Genomic DNA, 17928 nt, shown 5'->3' on the forward strand with positions numbered 1-17928 from the left:
GGCGGCCAGTGCCAGCAAGACCAGCGTTTGCGTTGGCCCTCGGCCAAACCCCGGAATGTGCCTGCCGTCTGCACGCGGCTGTTCTTGGAACAGGCACGACAAAGCACAGACTGTCTTTGAGACATGGGTGGGCGGGGGCCCAGAGCCACGCATGAATAGGGCACAGACGTGCCGGGACAAGATGAATGGGCTCACACAGGACGGACACCCATGAATGGGCCGCAGGCGTCCAAAGACGCGGTGGAACTTGGACCTGGCTGGTGGGGCCTGGGACCCGGGGACACGAGCCTACGTGAGGTGTGGGGTGTAGGCCGCTAAGGGTACACACTGCCAAATCCCCAGGGACAGGGGAACAGAGCACCCCACACCCAGAGTCACGAGTGCACGGGATTCAGGCACTCAGCAGTGGGTGTAGCGGCCCACAGCACCGTGAGCATCGAGGTATCCACGGTCAAGGCGCCGGTCGCCCATTCCTGGGTCCATGGGGTCCTGGCATCGGCCATGCATGGTCATGGGGGGCCAGGACCCAGACCCTTGCAGGGTAGGGGTTGGGCCCCTCAGATACTCCAGGAAGTGTGGGGCTTCAGATCCCCAAGGAAGGGGCACAGAACCGTCAGGGGTTCTTCACGGAGCCACGCAGGAGCCCGGCACAGAGACCTTGGGATGGGGCCGAACGGGATCCTGCAGGCCAGACGCCCATGACGGGCCCCAGACGTCCGGAGATGGGGCCTGAGCCCCGGGATGTCGGCCTACGTGAGAGGCAGATGGTGAGGGGCTAGGCTGCCTGAGACCCTGATGACTTTGGGGTTCAGGGAGCCGCAGGAGGGAGCATGGGGGCCAGCACCCCACTGACCTCCAACCGGGGGTGACGGCCCCAAGGCCCGGGAAATGGCAGAGCTCTGTCAGGCTGATGGTCGAAGTCTCGTTGCTGAGAGGTTCAGAGGCGTGGGGTACGGGCTGCCCGGGACCTGGGCCTTCAAGGGACAGTGCAGCCAGATTAGGAGATCGGGGGACGGAGGGCCAGGCCCATGTTCAGAGTCGGGAGCTGGGGTCCAGAGATTCGGGGTGGCAGGCCCCCATCTGTGTGGACAAGCAGGCTGCAACATGGGCAGCTCCCCAGAGCCACACAGACTCAGGGGGCTGCCAGCTGCCTCATGCCGGGGTGACCTGGACTGGGGTTGGCAGAGCCAGAGGCAGCCGCCTCCCGTGAGCCCGCTGTGACGTGCCTGGAGCCTGAGGCACCTGGATGCAGGACTCGTGGGATTCCAGGTCTGTCGTCCCCCAGCCCGACCCAGCTCAGAAAGGCTGAGGGGGTTGGACGGCAGAGAAGTCACCCCGACTCTCCAGGGAACGGGAACAGACCCCCGAGCCACAAGAACAGAATCCACAAGGACAGGCGACAAGCCACCAGCTGTAGAGGCTAAGGCACGTGGGGTGAGCCGTCCAGCTTTTGGGGGGCTGAGGGGGCACAGGAACCCGGATGCTCCAGCTGAGGGTGCTCAGGACCCACATACTGGGTGTGGGACCCAGGTTCTCAGACTAATGGGCTCCAGAGCCCGGACACTCCATGTAATGGGGGCAGGAATCCTTGTTGAGGCTGAAGGGGTTCAGGACCCCAGGCTCACCGGGTGAGGGCCCAGCTCCCAGACCCCTGGGCGACAGAGCAGACAGACAGCCCAGCACACAGAGGAACAGCACAAGTAGCCAGAAACAAGGGTGACATGCATAGGCTGGGGGCGGATGGGGCCCAGGGCTCTGTCCAAGCCACAGGAATGAGGCCACCGGGCCTGGCCTGGCGCTTCGGCCTACGGGAGACGTGTTAGTGGGGGATCCAGGCACCCGAGGGGCCAACGAGGGGGTATGGGCTATCCAGGCACCTGATGACTGCAGGCCGGAGAGTCCTGGTATCCGGACCTCGGGTGAGAGGGGAGAAGGCTGCCTGATGCTCCATGGGGCAGCCATGTCCCTCAGTACTCGCCCCAATGCCAAGGGTGCCCCCAACAAACAGAGAGCCTGAGAACAGGTGAAGGGGCCCACCCAGAGCTGTGGAGGAACCAGGCACCGTGGTCCCAGAAGCCCTTGGGAGGGGCCGTCCTTGGGGAGGGGCACAAGCGGGCCCAGGAGGGCCCTGACGCCCGGGTTACGGGGAACCCCAGTTTTCTGACACGGGTCCACACGCAGCCACACAGTGAGGAAGACACGTGCCGACTTCCAGGCAAATGGGACCTAACTGACCGAGATCTGCCACGGTGTGAGGTCCACGTCCCCCAGAAACTGGGCTCGCCAACAGCACCGGGACTCCCAGGAGAAGGACATGGAGCTCTGGAGCCAGCACCAGGGCGTCAGTGTTCAGACGCGTGAGGCAGAGTGGGCTGCAGGCTCCCGGAGGCTCAGGTGTGGGGTTTGGGCGCCCCAGATGAAGAAGGCATAGAGAGCCGGCCTCTCAGCTCTGGGACACACGCCCGCAGAGAGCCAGCAAACGGGCACAGGGCACCCCACGCCACCTGGGGCCACACCGAGGCGAGCACCCCGGGGCCCGGAGGAGTGGGGGGCGGCCGCGGGGTCAGCGTGGGCAGGGTGCGCACGTGCTGTCCTGGCACGTCCCGTGGTTCTGGGCCAGCAGCTCCCGGCTACCCCGAGCCAGCGTTTGCCATGAGTTCCAACCTCAAACATTCCCCAGGCAACCTCAAAGGAAGCACCCCCGTCCAGGAGCCCCGCCAGGGCCTCCATGTGGCCGCTGGCTGCCAAGCCGCCGTCTCGGGGGCCGCGGGGCTGGCCGGGGGCTGCCAGCTCTGTTTGGTTTTCCCCTTCCCGCCCTGGAGCCTCAGACGCCCGTCTCGCCAAGGAGGCGCCGTATCCTGAGAAAGGCACAAAGACCCTACAGTGGGGCTGGGGAGGGCCGCACGCGGGGGCCATGTGCTCGTTGCACGCCAGGACCCCACAGCACGTGTGGCCCCAGCGCTGCGTCCTCCCCCCAAAGTACGGGCTCCAGCCTACCCCCCGAGCACCCTGAGCACAGCCGGGGCTGCTCCTGGTCCCCGAGGGCCTAGCTGCTTCTGCCAAATCCCCCTCACTGGGGAGGACTCAGAGAAAGAGCGGAGCCCCGCACAGGGGGACGCGTCCCCAGAGCCCTGCGGTGCCTGACCCGCACGCCCGCCTCCCTGTGGCTGTGTCCCTGCAGCAGTCTCCCGGAAGCCTTGCCCGACCAGCCCGGCCGCCCAGTGCCACTGGCTATCCTGTTAAGCATTAACCAGCTCCGTGCCCCCCGCGGCAGGAACAGGTTCAGAGAGACACCCTGGCCTGGGAGGGCCACTTGGGGCTGCGCCCAGGCAGGGACTGGAGCCAGGGTGACCAGACCAGCTGAGCTGACCAGAGCCATGCGGGAGCTGAGCTCACGGCCCCGCTGGCTCTGCTGGAGCAAGGGGCACGGGGGGAGGCAGGCCAGGACTTTTGGCCCGCTGGCCCGACGGGAGCCAAGACCTCTGGGGATGGGGCAGGCCCGATGCGGGGGTACAGCGACCTCCAGAAGGTCTGGAAGCCCGGGCGCTGGTGGGACCAGGCAGGCTCAGGCTGTGCGGTCCTGGCCACACCGTGCGCTCCCGGTGCCTGGCTTCTCCAGAAAGCCGTGCTCCTCCAAACCCAGAGTCCTCATGACTCAGGGCACCCTCGGAGTGTAGAACCTTCCCAGGCCAGGTCCAGCCTGACCTCCCTGCAGCCGCCCCTCCTCACGTTCAGCCCAAACAGGCTGTCACCCCCTCCCGCAGGGCCTCTGGGAGGAAGAGAGCCCAGCGTCCCCGGAGGGACCCCTGTGGGTGGCCTGGCGCCCAGGTCTCGGGGAGGACCCTCCTCCCAAGGGAGTTCCCCAGTTCCTGAGGGCCAGCAGTTCCGGCCCTGAGGTGGGGCTCCCCGAAGCCCGGCCTCTCACCCCCTCCCCCACCAAGACGAAGGTCTCTTTTCCTGAGGCCTGGCCACGGCACCCAGCGAGGTCTTCACGTCCCCGGGGTAGAGAGAAAGGCTGGAGGCCAGGCCAGCCACAGGAAGTGCAGGAAGCAGGTGAGAATGAGACACATCTGGGGGTCGCCCCCCACCCGGCACCTCAGGGGGCCTTCCTTTTCCGCAGGAGGAGGGCCCACAGGATAGATAATTCCAGTCAGACTGAAGGTGGAGGGGGTGGCTGGCTTGGCTTTCAAGGGTGCCAGGCTCCAGGCCGCCATGGAGCCCCTCTGCCCGGGAGAGCCAGGGCTCCTGAGTGGATGAGGCAGGCTAGGTCCAGCACAAACCCCCAGGCAGGTCAGGTCGGAGGGCGGGGAGTGACCCGGAGGGCTTCCTGGAGGAGGTGGGGCTCACGCAGGCCTTGAAGGGTGAGTGGGCCGGGGATGGGATGGAAGGGCCGTGGGAGCAGAGCCCGGACCAGGCAGGGAGGCGTTCAGGAGGCTGTGCGGTCCCCACGGAGCCACGGGGTTGTGTCTGCACGTGCAGGAGGGAGCGTCCCCGTCCCGCGTCTGGGGCCGGGATTCTATTCAGGAAGGACCCCGCAGCTCCCTTTCCCGGCAGGAGAGAGGGACTTCCCTGCGGGGCCACCGGCGCGGGAGCAGAGGGGGACCCGGGGAGCTGGGGCGGGAAGGCGGCCCCAGGCACTGATGCAGGAGAGCCCTCAGCCAGGCAGGCCCTGCAGTCGCTGCGGCTTCCCCCCCCCCCCCCCCCCCGCCCCGGGCGCCCCGCTTCCCCGAGTCCCGGGCTGGGTCCCACGGAGCCGGCGGCGCCACCTGGTGGCTGCGCGTCTGCCTGAACCTTCACCACCGTGAGGACCTGGAGGTCCTGAGGGACCCTGTGCCCTCCCCCGGGCCTGAGGGTCCCACAGCTCCTGTGACCGGCACCCCCTGGCGTCCTGGGACCCTTGGGGCCAGCTCCAGACATGGCCTGTGGTCCAGGGGTCCATCTTTCCTGGGGTGGCCGGGGAACCCTGCCAGGCCCCTGGAGTCCATGCCCACGCCGCCCTGCCACGGGCGCAGGCAGAGGCACACGCGGGCACACCCGCTGACCTGTCCACACTCTCTCTCACACTCCCTCACACACACACACACACACACAGTCTGTGCTGACGTGGCTCCTGGAATTCTCAACCATGAACGTCTCCCATGAAGCGACTTTAATTCCAGAAGACACGTGGGCTCTGGCATTCCAGAAAGTCTCGGCTGATTCTCGGTTCCATGGGGGAGCTGGGGGCTCTGGGTTGGGCCTCCGGCGTCCTGCTCCGAGGACCCCGCGGGACCCCCGCGAGCCCACAGGCCGCCCGCCGACCCCGGGGCCCTCCAGCACCACCCTGGGAAGTGGAGCCCCCTGTGGCGTCCTTCTGAGGACAGAGGCCAGGGGAGGCCTATGGGCCGCCCTGAGCACCCGCACCCAACAGCAGAGGCTCCCCTAAAGGGAACCAGAATCAGCCCCGTCACTTGCGGGGCCCACGCAGAAAACATGCAGCCTTTTGTTCGAAATGGTTAGAATTTCAAGACAGCCACAGCGGCTTTAAACCAGGCCCAAGCCCCTCTCTCTGAGCACTGTTTCCTGCCGTGTGCGGGGTCCGCCTCCTCATCCCTTCTCGGGGCTGCGGCTCCCTGGCCGTCTGCTCCTCTCCCAGCTGCCTCCTTCCTATTTGTACAAGACCCCATGGGGACAACACATACACAGCCCCTCCAGGGTGACACGGCCAGGCCTGGGACGGGGGACACCTGGGGCCTGGGCACTCTCAGAGCCAAAACTCCCTCCACTGAACTCTGAAGGCTCAGGTTGGTGCTGGGAGTAGGGTGGCCTCCGCCCGACCTGCTGGGGAGGGGGCGTTGGTGCCGTGTGCATGGGTGTCACGGCCATGTCCAGGTCCCTGGGTTGGGGGGTGGCAGGCTCCAACCTTGGCTGCTGGGGTAGCCCAGGAGGAGCTAAGCCGGGGAGGTGCCCGTGGGTCTGGGGTCCCAGCGGGCACCGTCGTGGCCTCCAGCACCCCCAACTCTGCGTCCCCGGTCCCTGGTGTGGGTGGGAGCAGCCAGCCCCGGCTGGCCAGGTGTGCTCCTGCCCCGGCCCCCGGCAGGTAGGCTGCGCCGCGCCCCCCTCCCTCCCACCGGCAAGAAGGGCAGCAGGTGGCAGGTCTGGGCAGTGGCTGCTGAGTCAGTTTGCAAGGAATGTTCTGGCCGCTCCCAGCTTCACCCTGTCCCTGCCTGCCCCCACTTCTCCCTGCTCCCCAGGCGCTGCTGGCACGGAGCCCGTGCCGGGAACGCATCTCCAGCCCAGGCTTGCTCGGACAAGCTCCCCCGCAGCCGACCCCCGCTCCTCCCCCTATGTGCCCCCGTGACCCCAGCAGAGCCCTGGTCCCCCAGAGCCCCCATCTCCTTGCTCCCTGAGCACTCCTAGCTGGGGCGGTCCATCTGTGTGACCGACAAACCAGAGTGGGCCTGAGGTCAGGCCAGGGATGAGTCGGGACCCTGACAAAAGGGCCCAGAGCCCAAGGGAGGGAGCCCCAGAAAGAATGGGCTTTCCTGGAGGAGGGGGCTCTGTAATGAGGACACCTGGCCTGCTTGGCTGGGGCTGGGGGTTGGGGGCTGGGGAGGTGGCCAGGAGGCTGGGCCTGTGGCAGCCAAGCTGGCACTTTGGCCAGAGCCCAGCACCTCCCTCCCCTTGGCTCCACTCGGAGCCCTTGCCCCTGGCTACCCCAGGCTGCCTCCTTGCCCAGGCAGACCCCGGGCCCGCTGCTGCTGGGCAGTGGGGCAGTGGGCCGGGGGCTGAGAGGCCAGCCCCAGAGGTGAGCCAGCCACCCCTGCTGTCTGCTCCCAGCCAGCAGGGAGGGAAGATGGGGCACCCCCTGGGCCCCCACAGCTCCCCGGCCCCGGCCGGCACCATGGCTATACCCGGGCTCATTCCGGACCTCATCGCCAGGCTCCCTTGTGAGTTGTGGGATCCCCCAGAGGCTCGTGGGGACGGTGGGCCCAGCGGGGGGCAGGTGCTGTCCAGGGAGGTGTCTCAGCTCCATTTCCGCGCCCCCTGCCCAGGGCCCCGCTGGGCAATCATTGCCATCGCTGTGGCTGCCGGCGTCCTCATGGTCTCCTGCCTCCTCTGTGTTGTCTGCTGCTGCCGCCGTGGCCACAGGAAGAAGCCCAGGGACAGGGAGGCTGTGAGCCTGGGCAGTCCTCAAGGGACCACCAGCACCTACCTGGTGAGGACACCAGCATGCCTGGCGCCCAGCTCCGGGCTGGGTCATCCCCGAGAGCAGCTCAAGGCCCAGCCTTAGGGCAGGCTCAGGCCCCAGCGATGGTCTGCTCTCCCCAGGAGCAGAGACAGGGAGGGCCCCCCCCACCCCCCGCCACCAGTAGGAGAAGTGACGAGTCACGGTGTTAGGAAGGCAGGTGGGACTAAGGCCTGGAGGCCCTGAACGCCAGCCCCAGAGGTTGATCCCGGGCCATGGGGAGCCACGGGAAGGTCTGGGGGAAGGCAGTGGTGCTCGAGGTGGGTCTGGAGATCAGTCCATTAAGCCCCATCTCACAGAAATGCACTGAGGGTACGAGCCCTTGCGTGGCCTGGCCTGGGCATCTCAGCAGCACTTGTCGCCTCTCCCTACCTTCCCCAGGTGCAACCGGATGTGGCTACCTCAGAGACTGCCCCGGAGGACGCCCAGCACTGGGGGCGCCTGCAGCTCTCCCTGGAGTATGACTTCTCAAGGCAGGAGGTGTGCAGCCCCGGGCAGGCCCAGAGGGTCTGCAGGTTCAGGGAGGGCTTGGGTGTCAGGCTGGCGCTGGGTGCGGGGCTGACCAGGGAGGGCCCCAGTCTGAGTCCCCTTGACTCCCAGATCAAGGTGGGCCTCAAGCAGGCCGCGGACCTGAGGGCCTATGGGCCGGGCGGCACGGCAGACCCCTTCGCCCGCGTCAGCCTCTCCACCCAGGAAGGGCACAGCCACGAGACAAGGGTGCACCGCAGCACGCTCTGCCCCGTGTTTCAGGAGACCTGCTGCTTCCACGTGCGTCGGGGCTGGGCGGGCGGGGGGGGGGGGGGGGCCCGGGGAGGGGGTGCCCGGCTCACACCCGTGCCCACAGATACCGCAGGAAGAGCTGGCTGGGGCCACACTGCGGGTGCAGGTGCTGGGCTCCAAGCGCTTCTCTGCCCCCGAGCCGCTGGGGGAGCTCAGCCTGCCGCTGGGCGCCGTCGACCTGCAGCACGTCCTGGAGCAGTGGCACCAGCTGGGCCCGCCGGGCGCCACGGAGGTGAGGCCACGAGCTGCGGGGCTCCAGCCTGTCCCTGCCCTGGTTGCCGCGGTGAGACTGAGGCCCCCTCCTCACCGCCCGTAGCCCGAGTTGGGAGAGCTGTGTCTCTCGCTCCGCTACGTCCCCAGCTCTGGCCGGATGACCGTAGTCGTGCTGGAGGCGCGAGGTCTGAGCCCGGGCCTGGCAGGTGAGAGCCATGCGTGCCCTTCTGAGTAGAGAGGGGGCCCCGGGCTCGGCCCTCAGACCTGGGACACCTCGGATCCCTTTCCTGCCCAGACCCCTACGTGAAGGTCCAGCTCAGCGAAAGTGGCGGAAGAGAAAGACGTCGGCTCGCAAGGGCACAGCCTCCCCCTACTTCAACGAGGCCTTCACCTTCCTTGTGCCCTTCAGCCAGATCCAGGTGGGCTGCCTGGAGGAAGGGGTGGGTGGGGACCCCCCCCTTGGGGCCAAACCGACCGCTGTCTTTCTCTTCCCCCATGCACCTCTGCGGGCCTCCGCCCAGAGCGTGGACCTGGTGCTGGCTGTCTGGGCCCGGGGCCCACAGTTTCGGGCTGAGCCGGTGGGCAAGGTGCTGCTCGGTGCCCGGGCCTCTGGTCAGCCCCTGCAGCACTGGGCAGACATGCTGGCCCACGCCCGGCGGCCCGTCGCCCGGTGGCACCCCCTGCGTCCGGCCAGGGAGGTGGACCGTGCTCTGGGCCTAAAGCCCCGCCTGCATCTGACCTTGCCCGGCTCCCGGGACTGAGGTGGGGGTGCTGTCCTGGCTTCCCCGGGGGATGCCATAATAAACCCCTGTTCTTGCTGTGGCCGAGTGTCCTTCCTGAGCCCACAGACACCGTGGGGCCAGGGGCTCCTCCAGCACTGCTGCTGGAGAGGACTCCTTCCAGGGTCCTGGGGCCCTGAGCCTCTGACCTGTGTCTGACCCCCCAGTGGGGTGAAGGGGTCCCCTCTGGGGCTGGCAGGGATGGTACAAAGAGGCCGGCAGCCCTCCCTGGCCGTGGGGCCGCAGGGTCTGGGAGGGAGGTTGCAGCCGGCCCCATGGGGACACAAGGGGAAATCAGGAGGCATTTGGGGGGTGGTCACGGCCCAGGGAAAGGACCCCAATCCAAGGGGCCGCTTTAGCCGCCTGCAGGCCCCCCCCCACCACTCTCCAACGTTGGCTGCCACGGGCCTCCCCATCCAGACGGCAGGGGGCGGTAGATGTCTTCAGAAGCCGCTTCGGGCCTTGGGGGCTCAGCCCTGGCCAGGAATGCAGCTCTAATCCCCACACATCTGGACGGCTTTAGCTCCCCCTGACCCTCCCCACGGCCCATGAGGCCGGCGGGGCTGGGGCCACGCGCCCCCAGCTCAGAGGATTCCAAGTCATGGTCCTCCGGATGTCTCTGCTGGGTGGGGGGCCCGGGTGGGGGGTGCAGGCCCGGCCGGGGTGAGAAGGGCAGCAGTACGGGCCTGCCCAGGCAGCCAGGCGGGCCCCAGGCCCCTTGGGTCAGGGAGAGGTTCCCAGGCGGGTGGTGCCGCCATCCACGGGTTGAAGGACGGGTTCCGAGTGAGCCAGGAACCACCCCAGGGCAGGGCGTTCCGGACGGCTGCACGTCCAGCACCCTCCCTCCCTCCTGTTCCTGGCTGGGGGGACAGGATCGCAGCCGGGGGAGGGCAGCCCCCACCCAGAGGGCCCTGGTCATGGCTGTGGGCCCCATTTGGGGGTCCAGGCCTTGCCCCCAAGCTGCAGCCAGCTTGGAGGAAGGAAGGGACGTGGCCAGCTCATGCCGGGGATCCCTGGCCCAGCTCAAAGCCCCGTGGGAGCTGCAGGGGAGCTGCTCCGGGCCCAGGAAGCCTGCCCCCCAGGGGAAGCGGAGGGGAAACCGAGGCGCGCGCCCTGGCTTAGGACCTGAGTGATCCCTCAGCTGCCCCTGAGCCCGTGGCCTGTGGTGGCCCAGCCAGGCCACAGACAGCTGACCAGCAGTTCCTTGTAAGAACAAGGGAGGCTTCTCGAACTTGTCACCGAGCTCTAAATAGAGCAACCCAACCTCGGCACCCCCCCCACCAAGACTTCTTGGACTGGACGACAGCACGCGGCTGGGCCGGGCCAGGCGGCCTGGGCAGGTGGGGAGGCCCCTGTGCCCCCATTGGTCTGAGGAGGGCTCCATGCCCTTTCTGAGCAGGGGCCCAGCCTGGGGGAGGTCATTTATACCCCTCCCCCGGGCCCACCAGCCCAGCTTGCCGCTGCTGGCCTGACCTCGCTCCCAGTGCTGCTGCCCAGACGCTAGGTGAGGCCGGCCCGGCCAGCTTAGGCCGAGGACACGCGCTTCCGGAGCTGGCTTGCAGGATGACATCCCAGGGTGGGGGTCCTGGGGTTTGGGGTCCGCCTCCAGCAGCCTCTCTGGGGGGGCTCCACGGAGCTGGGAGCCAGGCAGAGATGCATCCGGAGGCGGCGGGGGGTGCAGCGGTCACGGACAGCCCCCTGATCACGGGCCCTCACTTCTGGGCGGGACATGAGGAGGGGATCTGACGGGTCGAGGGACCCCAGCCCCAGGCTGGAGCAGTTTCTTGCATGCACTTAGGCCCAAAGCCGAAGGAACAGAACTAAAAATAGCTGGGTGGCTCTGGTGGCCACCTGCGAGGGCCTGTCCCCCCCACCAGCCCAGGGACAGCTGCAGCAGCCCAGGCCCCGCCCAGGACATTTCGGGAACACTTTCTCCTCTTCTCACCCTGGGAATCCCAAGACAGAGCCTCCAAGGAGGCCAGAGCTGGGGGCAGGGCGACAGGGGGCAGGGTTGGTGTGAGGGCTGGCCCCCCACGTGGGCAGCGGGTGTCCACAGAGGGATGGGGACTGTGGCCCTCATGCCCAGACCTTTTCTCTCCCACAGGCTCTAAGCACAGGACATCAGGATGGGGGAGTAAGTCAGCCCCAAACCCAGGGCCCCTGCTGCCCTCCCCGACCTGGGGGGTCTCTGCAGCTCCCCCAGCCCCCACTGGCCGCCTTCACCATCAGCAACCCCATCCCACGGCCCCATCCATGTCCCTAACTTCTCTCTTCTCTTCCCCCCACCCTCCCGCCCCCTCCCTGGGACAGTGAGGAGGTGAGTACCTGCTTGGGGTGACGGGGGAGGGCATGAAACACAGAGGGGATGGGACCCCCTACTTGGGGCAGGTCAGAGGCCAAAGCTCAAGGGCAGCTGAACAGCCCACCCCCTGAAAGCGCCCCACCCAGCCACCCAGCCACGCAGAGACAGAGGAAGTGGCCTCAGCGCCTCATGGGGGAGGGGAAGTGAGGCTGTGGCTGGTTTCCAGAATCGCTTCTCCTTTCCCACTGCCCCCCCCTCCTCCTATGCCCTGCTGGGTTCCTCTGCCCCTCCCGCTGCCCCTGAGGCACCGCCCTTCTCCACCCCCCACCATGAGCCTTCGGACCTCACCTGCCACGTGGGCACAGGTGTTCTGGGCCCGGGGCCCCCTAGCAGGCCTCAGGAGCCCCAGATCCAGCTGCCTCCCAGACGGGGCCCACTGGCCCCGGGGGACAAGTGCAGAGGGATGTGGGGGTGCTGGGGACCCAGACGGGCCCTGACTCTGCTTCATCCCTCCCACCCTACAGAAACGCAACAGGGCCATCACGGCCCGGAGACAGCACCTGAAGGTAGGTGCTGTCCCCCGAGAGGGCCATCCTGGCGTGTGTGCGGGGCTGGGCCCCCACAGTCCCTCACTGGTTTGCCCCCCCGCACCCCCCCTCCCCGCAGAGTGTCATGCTCCAGATCGCCGCCACGGAGCTGGAGAAGGAGGAGGGTCGCCGGGAGTCGGAGAAGCAGAACTACCTGTCCGAGCACTGCCCCCCCCTGCACCTCCCCAGCTCCATGTCCGAAGTGCAGGTACCCCACCCCAGCAGCACTCCAGCCTGCTGCCTCGGTTTCCCGGTCAGTGCGGAAGGTGGCCAGGGCAGGTGAGGGCAGGTGAACCACTGCCCCCCTCCCACTGGCCGCCCCCTCCCCCAGGAGCTCTGCAAACAGCTGCACGCCAAGATCGACGCTGCGGAGGAGGAGAAGTATGACATGGAAGTGAGGGTCCAGAAGAGCACCAAGGAGGTGAGTGGGCAAGGGGCGGGGCGGGGCGAGGGGCGGGGGCGGGGCGGGGGCGGGGCCGGGCGCGGGGCGAGGGGCGCTCCAGCCAGCGGGGCGGGGGGTCCTGGCCACCGCTGGCTCCCACTCTGCCCTCCCCGCGCCTCGCAGCTGGAGGACATGAACCAGAAGCTGTTCGACCTGAGAGGCAAGTTCAAGAGGCCTCCGCTGAGGAGGGTGCGCATGTCGGCCGACGCCATGCTCAAGGCGCTGCTGGGCTCCAAGCACAAGGTGTGCATGGACCTCCGGGCCAACCTGAAGCAGGTCAAGAAGGAGGACACGGAGAAGGTACGCGCAGGCCCTCCGCCCCGCAGGGCTGCCCAGCGCCCGCCTCCGGGGGCAGACGGGGCTGCGGGCTCTGCGGGCTCTGCCGCCGCCCCCTCAGCTCCCGCCACCCCTCCCCAGGAGCGGGACCTGCGCGACGTGGGCGACTGGCGGAAGAACATCGAGGAGAAGTCGGGCATGGAGGGCCGGAAGAAGATGTTCGAGACCGAGTCTTAGGCCGCCCGCCGCCCCGCGCCCGGCCTGGCGCTGCCCCCGGAGAGGAGGAGGAGGACACAGCCCGTCTCAGGGGTCAATAAAGGATTCCAATCCCCGTGACTGGTCTGGTCTGGTCCTGCCCGGCCTCGTTGCCCACAGACCGCCTCCGGGCGCCCAGCGAACCGCCGCGCGCTGGGGGAAGCCCGGGGCGGGGCCGGCGGGGGACCCCGAAGGGATGCCGAGTCTTCGGGCGGTGCTGGGGGCCCAGCGCTGGCGGCCCGGCGCTGGCAGCCACCCGCCTGCACCCTAGAGCTGTGCGATGTGGTCAGTGGTGACCGGTCAGCCCCTGGGGTCCCCGAGGCTTGCCCTGGACATGCCCCGCCCTGTGGCCTGAGTCCTGTGTGAGCCAGGATTCTGGAGATGAGAGCATCCGTCCCTGGCGTGGTCCTCTGGGGGAACCTGCCGGGCCCAGAGACCCTGTGCATTCGGCATGATTCCAGGCCGGGGGCCATGCAGGCAGGGCAGCCCCTCCCTGTGCAAGGTGGGCAGCCCCCATTCTTCCCGCAGGGGGCACACAGGCACAACCCTGGGTCGGAAGCTCCCAGGGTGGCTTCTGCCCACGGAGTAGGGACAAACCCAAGCTGCGGTCCACGCTCACACCTGGGAACTGATGACAGGCCAACCCAGCCCCACAGCAGGGCCAGGGGGAGGGCTTGTCTTGCCTTCTGCCCCTCCCCAAGGCCACAGGCCTCCTCACACATCCAGGAATGATGTCCCAGGCAGGCCCTGATGAGGACCATCCCAGCAAGGTCACACAGTCCCACGTCCTCTGCGGGGAATGACAGATGACCCCCCAAGGTCCCTCCACTCAGGTCATCGGAGGGGTGCCCAGGAAGGACAGGCTGCGGCCATGCCCTTGCCCTCTGGCCGTGCCAGCGGCCAGACACGGGAAGGGTTATGCCCTTGGGCTCGGGCTACCTCAAGGGACCACGTTGGCCTGCCCTGCGGCCTCACCCGAGTTCAGCTCCGGGGCCCTGCTGCAGCCCCACGGTCTGGGTCCATCCTTCCAGGGGCGACCTGACGGAGAGCCTGAAGCCTGGGACCCTGCCTAGTCAACCCTTGGGCCCCTGCGCCTGTCGGCAGGGTGGAGAGGACCCAGGGGTGTTCCGGCCTGATTCAAGGAGCAGGTTTTGGCTGGATAGGGTGAGAGAGGCAGTGCCCTACTGCGGACCTAACAGAGTGACCTGGGCAGCTGTCCAGGGCCCATGTCCACCAGGAGAGGGAGGCAGGGACACTGGGGACCAGGCTCCCACAAGACTCAGCTCACTGGGTTTGAGAAGACTCACTGTGTGGAGAAATGAGTTTTTGTTTTTTGTTTAAGTCAAGGAAATGTCAAGCACAAAATTCTGGGTAGCGATTCCCCCCGGGGGATCTGAGCAGGAGCGGATGGAGGGGAAGCATGTAGATTTGGGGGATGTTGTAATTCTCAGACTGGGAAGCGGATTTGTGGGTGTTTATCACACTCTCTAATGACCACATGAGTGAGTGAATGAGGGAGCAGAGGACGCGGAAAACCAGACCAGACCATGGAGCAAACACCAAATCCAGCTCCGCACCAGCCCCCTGTGCCGGCCCCCCACGCCTCTCGCCGGCCTGCCCGGCCGTCCTGGTGCACCCCAGGCAAAAGGGCCTGTAGACCCACAGCCTTTGGTGGGATTTCTGCCAAGCGTGTGGCCCAGCCCCCAGCACGTGGGTGGGGACGGCTCTGCATTCTGGAACCATCTTTGCAGGGCTGGAGTGGGAGAGAAACATAGCCACCTCCCGGGAGGGAAGGCAGTGGCAGACGGGGAGATGTATGAGAGGACTTGGTAGACAAGGCAGACGGGATGCCCAGGTCCATGCTGAGGACGACCAGGCTGGGGGCTGTTCTCCAGCGAAGGGGGTCAGAGCAGGTGGGGCTGGCTCTGGGCTGTGGGCTTGCTGGATGCAGGGGCCCAGGCTGGAGATGGGGGTCTGGGCGTCCTCGGAAGTGAGTGATGCCCAGACACTGGGCAGGCGGGGGCGGGGGGAGGACGCTGCTCCCGGAGTCCCCAGCCACGTGCTGCCCAGGAAGGACCCCCGAAGGGCGGAGGAGGGCAGCCTCGGTGCAGTGGATGGGCCTGTGCAGTGGGTGCTGCTGGAGGTCAGGGTGGACACACAGCCCCCGGGGGACCTCAGCTGGGGTGTGGCGGGGGAGGGTGCAGTCTGGAATCCACGTGCTGGAGGTCAAGGACAGGAGGGCGTGGGTGGGTGAGCCTGGCGTGTGTGCAGGTGTCGGGGGTGGGGTGCCCCTGCGTGGAGCAGGTTCGTGCCCACAGCCATTTCCCTATCTACAGGCCACAAGGCCGAGGGGCGCAGAGCACCCCAGCACCCAGGCCTTGGTCCCCGACGACACCCTGCATGGAGGGCCTCGTGGAGGAGGGGCTGAGCACTGGGCCGGCGGGCGGTGGGGGGCAATGACACAAGAGAGGCAGCGGGTGACAAGGACGCTGTGGCAGGGGCAACAGAAGTGGGGTTTTGTGCCGAACGGACTGTGTCCAGGTCTGCGCCGTGGGCAGGCAGGACACCCACGCCCCGTCTCCAGGAAGCAGGTCGCACGGTGCTCGAGCCCAGAGGAGCCGGGGCGGACGGTTGGGGGTGTGCGGGTCTCCTCTGTGTTCTCCTTATAATATTTTATTTACCTATTTGACGGCGAGAGAGGGAACACAAGCAGGGGGAGTGGGAGAGGGCGAAGCAGGCTCCCCCGCGGAGCAGGGACCCCGACGCAGGGCTCGATCCCGGGACCTGAGCCGAAGGCATCTGCGCCACCAGCAGAGCCCCCCAGGTACCCCTTCTTCGTATCATTCTTATTCCTGAAACTTGTCTGTAAGTTCGAAGTAACCTCTCCAACGTGAAATTTCTCTTTGCCCAGCGAAACAATGAAATTCTTGAGCAAACGTGGAAACAGGTCACGAGGGATGTGGCCACGTAGGGCAAGCACTGGGGCCAAGGACCACAGCGTCGGGCTGCGGGGGCACCGCACCCCTCCCTGGACGAGGCCGCGGTGAGCGGGTGAGTGGGGGCGGGCCCAGGAGACAGAGCAGGGGGGCCATGCCACCTGGGAGCCAGGGGGACTGGGATCGGCGTAGTCCAGGGGCTTTCCCGTATATGACCGGACTTGGAGGGGTTTCCCAGCCCTCTTCACCTCCACCCCTGCTGGCCCAGGGGAAGCCCGAGTGGGGCCCTGGAGCCAGAGTCCCTCTGTGAGTGAGCGTCCGCCCACCGTGGCCCAGCCCTCTCCCCGGCCTGCCTCACCCCTGCAAACTGTCCTCTCCTTGGTCCCTGAGCACCAGCTCTGTCTGGGCCCTGACCTGCCTTTGCCCCTCATGGAGCCTCCCTGTCCCCCACTGTCCTGTTTCCGTTTCCCTGACTCCTCCAGACGGGCCACTGAGCCTCAGTCTCCCCCACTATAAAATCGGAGACGGGAGCATCTCATCACTGGCTGGCCGGGCTGGGGGGGCTCCGGAGGCTCACCCCAGCCTCACAGATGCCACATTCACCTCAGCCCCCAGCCTAGAAACATCTCTGGACTGTCCCGCGGCCACCTCCACCCCACCCTCGATGTCACCTCCTCCAAGAAGGCTTCCATGAGCCCTCAGCCCCGAGGGCTGGACAACCATCAGTGGAGGGGAGGTAGGCCCTTGGGGGGACACAGGAGTTTGGGTGTCCACTGTCCAAACTGGCCTCCAGAGTGCACACGCTTCCTTGCTCCCCTGGCTGCCTGAGGCCCCCTGACATCCTCTAAGGTCTCCCACGTCTCCCCATCTCCCAACCACCCAGATCACCAGCGTCCTTGCTGGACTCAAAGCCTTCGTCCTTGGAGGAGGCCCAGCCCATGGGAAGACCATCCAGATAGCTTCTGCCCCCCTGTGCCCACCCATGGTCACCTGGGACCCCAGCCTTGGGGAGGGGGCCCTCCTGCCCTGCACCCACCCCCTTGCTCCGGAGGGGATTTCTGGCAACTCCAGGGACAGACGGGTACCAGTCCACGCCCATGCTGACCCCTACCTCTGCCCCAGCAGGCCCCCCCAGGACCCTCTCACACATCAGTGACCTCAGCCCTCATCCTCCAAATCAGAGGCCACAGAGCAGAACCCAATGCCTGCCACCCTTCCCACGAGTGGCCGCACCCCTCCTCCTCTGCTCGGCCGTCCCTTCTGTCCTCACGGGTCCCCGGGGCTCCAGATCTGGTTTCGCCTTCCCCGTCTGTAAAATGGGAGAAGGGAACACCTGCCTCACGGGACAGCCAGGGGAGCGGGGACCTCTGCTTGGCATCCCCAACGTGTCTGCCCCGGCTCCCTTTCAGATGTCCTGTCCCCACCCGACCCTGGACAGGGGGCCTCCTCCTCACGCTCCTCACACCCAGACTCCGGGACCCAGCTCGCCGTGATGGAGGGAAGGGGACCCCCCCACAACAAACCCGCCCAGCATCTGTGGTGCCCATGGAGGGACTGGCCCCCGTGACCCTGCACCGTGTGAAAGACACCCCATGCACCCCAGCCTGGGCGAGCTCAGCACGCTTACACTGCCGCCCCGGACACCTTCACTTGGCTCTCCCTCGAGCCTCCAGCCCGGGGCATCCGCATCCGGAATTGTGTCTCACCCAGGCTCTCCCTGCCTCGTGCCTGAGCTTACTGACCACCCCACCCGGACCCCCAGAGCACCCTGGGCACCCTGACCCCTCACCGCCTCACCACCATATCTCGCCCAGGGGGCTGAGACAGGAGCTGGCTGGCTGCCCACCGCACCGCCACCCTCCCCCTCCCAGGCACGTACCTCGGGGACAGGTGAGGCCCCGACCCTGAGTCTCGCTGCTGTGTGTCCAGCCTGGCCCCTGGAACCCCCAGCCTTCTTCCCGGGCTTCCTGCCCCTCCCCTGTCAGCCGGGGACTCTGAGGTCCTCAGGGAGCAGAAGCCGGGGTCTTGGAACAGCTGCAGAGCCCCCTCTGATCCCACAGTGGCCCCAGGGCTGGACTGGAGTGAGGACGGAGCCCCTGAGCTCCGCCTTCCCTGAGTGACAGCTCCCTG

The 17928-nt window shown here is 67.3% G+C and overlaps 2 protein-coding genes across 2 annotated transcripts; both read left to right on the plus strand.

Annotated features, from left to right (window-relative positions):
• Positions 1–6835: 6835 nt before the first annotated feature.
• LOC111150251 (synaptotagmin 8) lies at positions 6836–8982 on the plus strand. Its single transcript, XM_022507685.1, is given in 8 exon segments — positions 6836–6929; positions 7035–7198; positions 7610–7708; positions 7829–7996; positions 8073–8240; positions 8325–8427; positions 8517–8534; positions 8537–8982. Coding segments are annotated over 8 exon segments (1260 nt in total).
• A 2820-nt stretch (positions 8983–11802) lies between these two features.
• LOC111149479 (troponin I2, fast skeletal type) lies at positions 11803–12943 on the plus strand (the record flags this gene model as incomplete). Its single annotated transcript, XM_022506572.1, has 5 exons — positions 11803–11868; positions 11969–12097; positions 12221–12310; positions 12455–12631; positions 12749–12943. Coding segments are annotated over 5 exons (558 nt in total), but the record flags the coding sequence as incomplete, so codon positions are not given.
• Between the last annotated feature and the right edge of the window lie 4985 nt (positions 12944–17928).

The sequence above is a fragment of the Enhydra lutris genome, unplaced genomic scaffold (genome assembly GCF_002288905.1).
Source record: "Enhydra lutris kenyoni isolate GAN:26980312 unplaced genomic scaffold, ASM228890v2 scaffoldscaffold22, whole genome shotgun sequence".
Taxonomy (NCBI): Eukaryota; Metazoa; Chordata; class Mammalia; order Carnivora; family Mustelidae; genus Enhydra; species Enhydra lutris.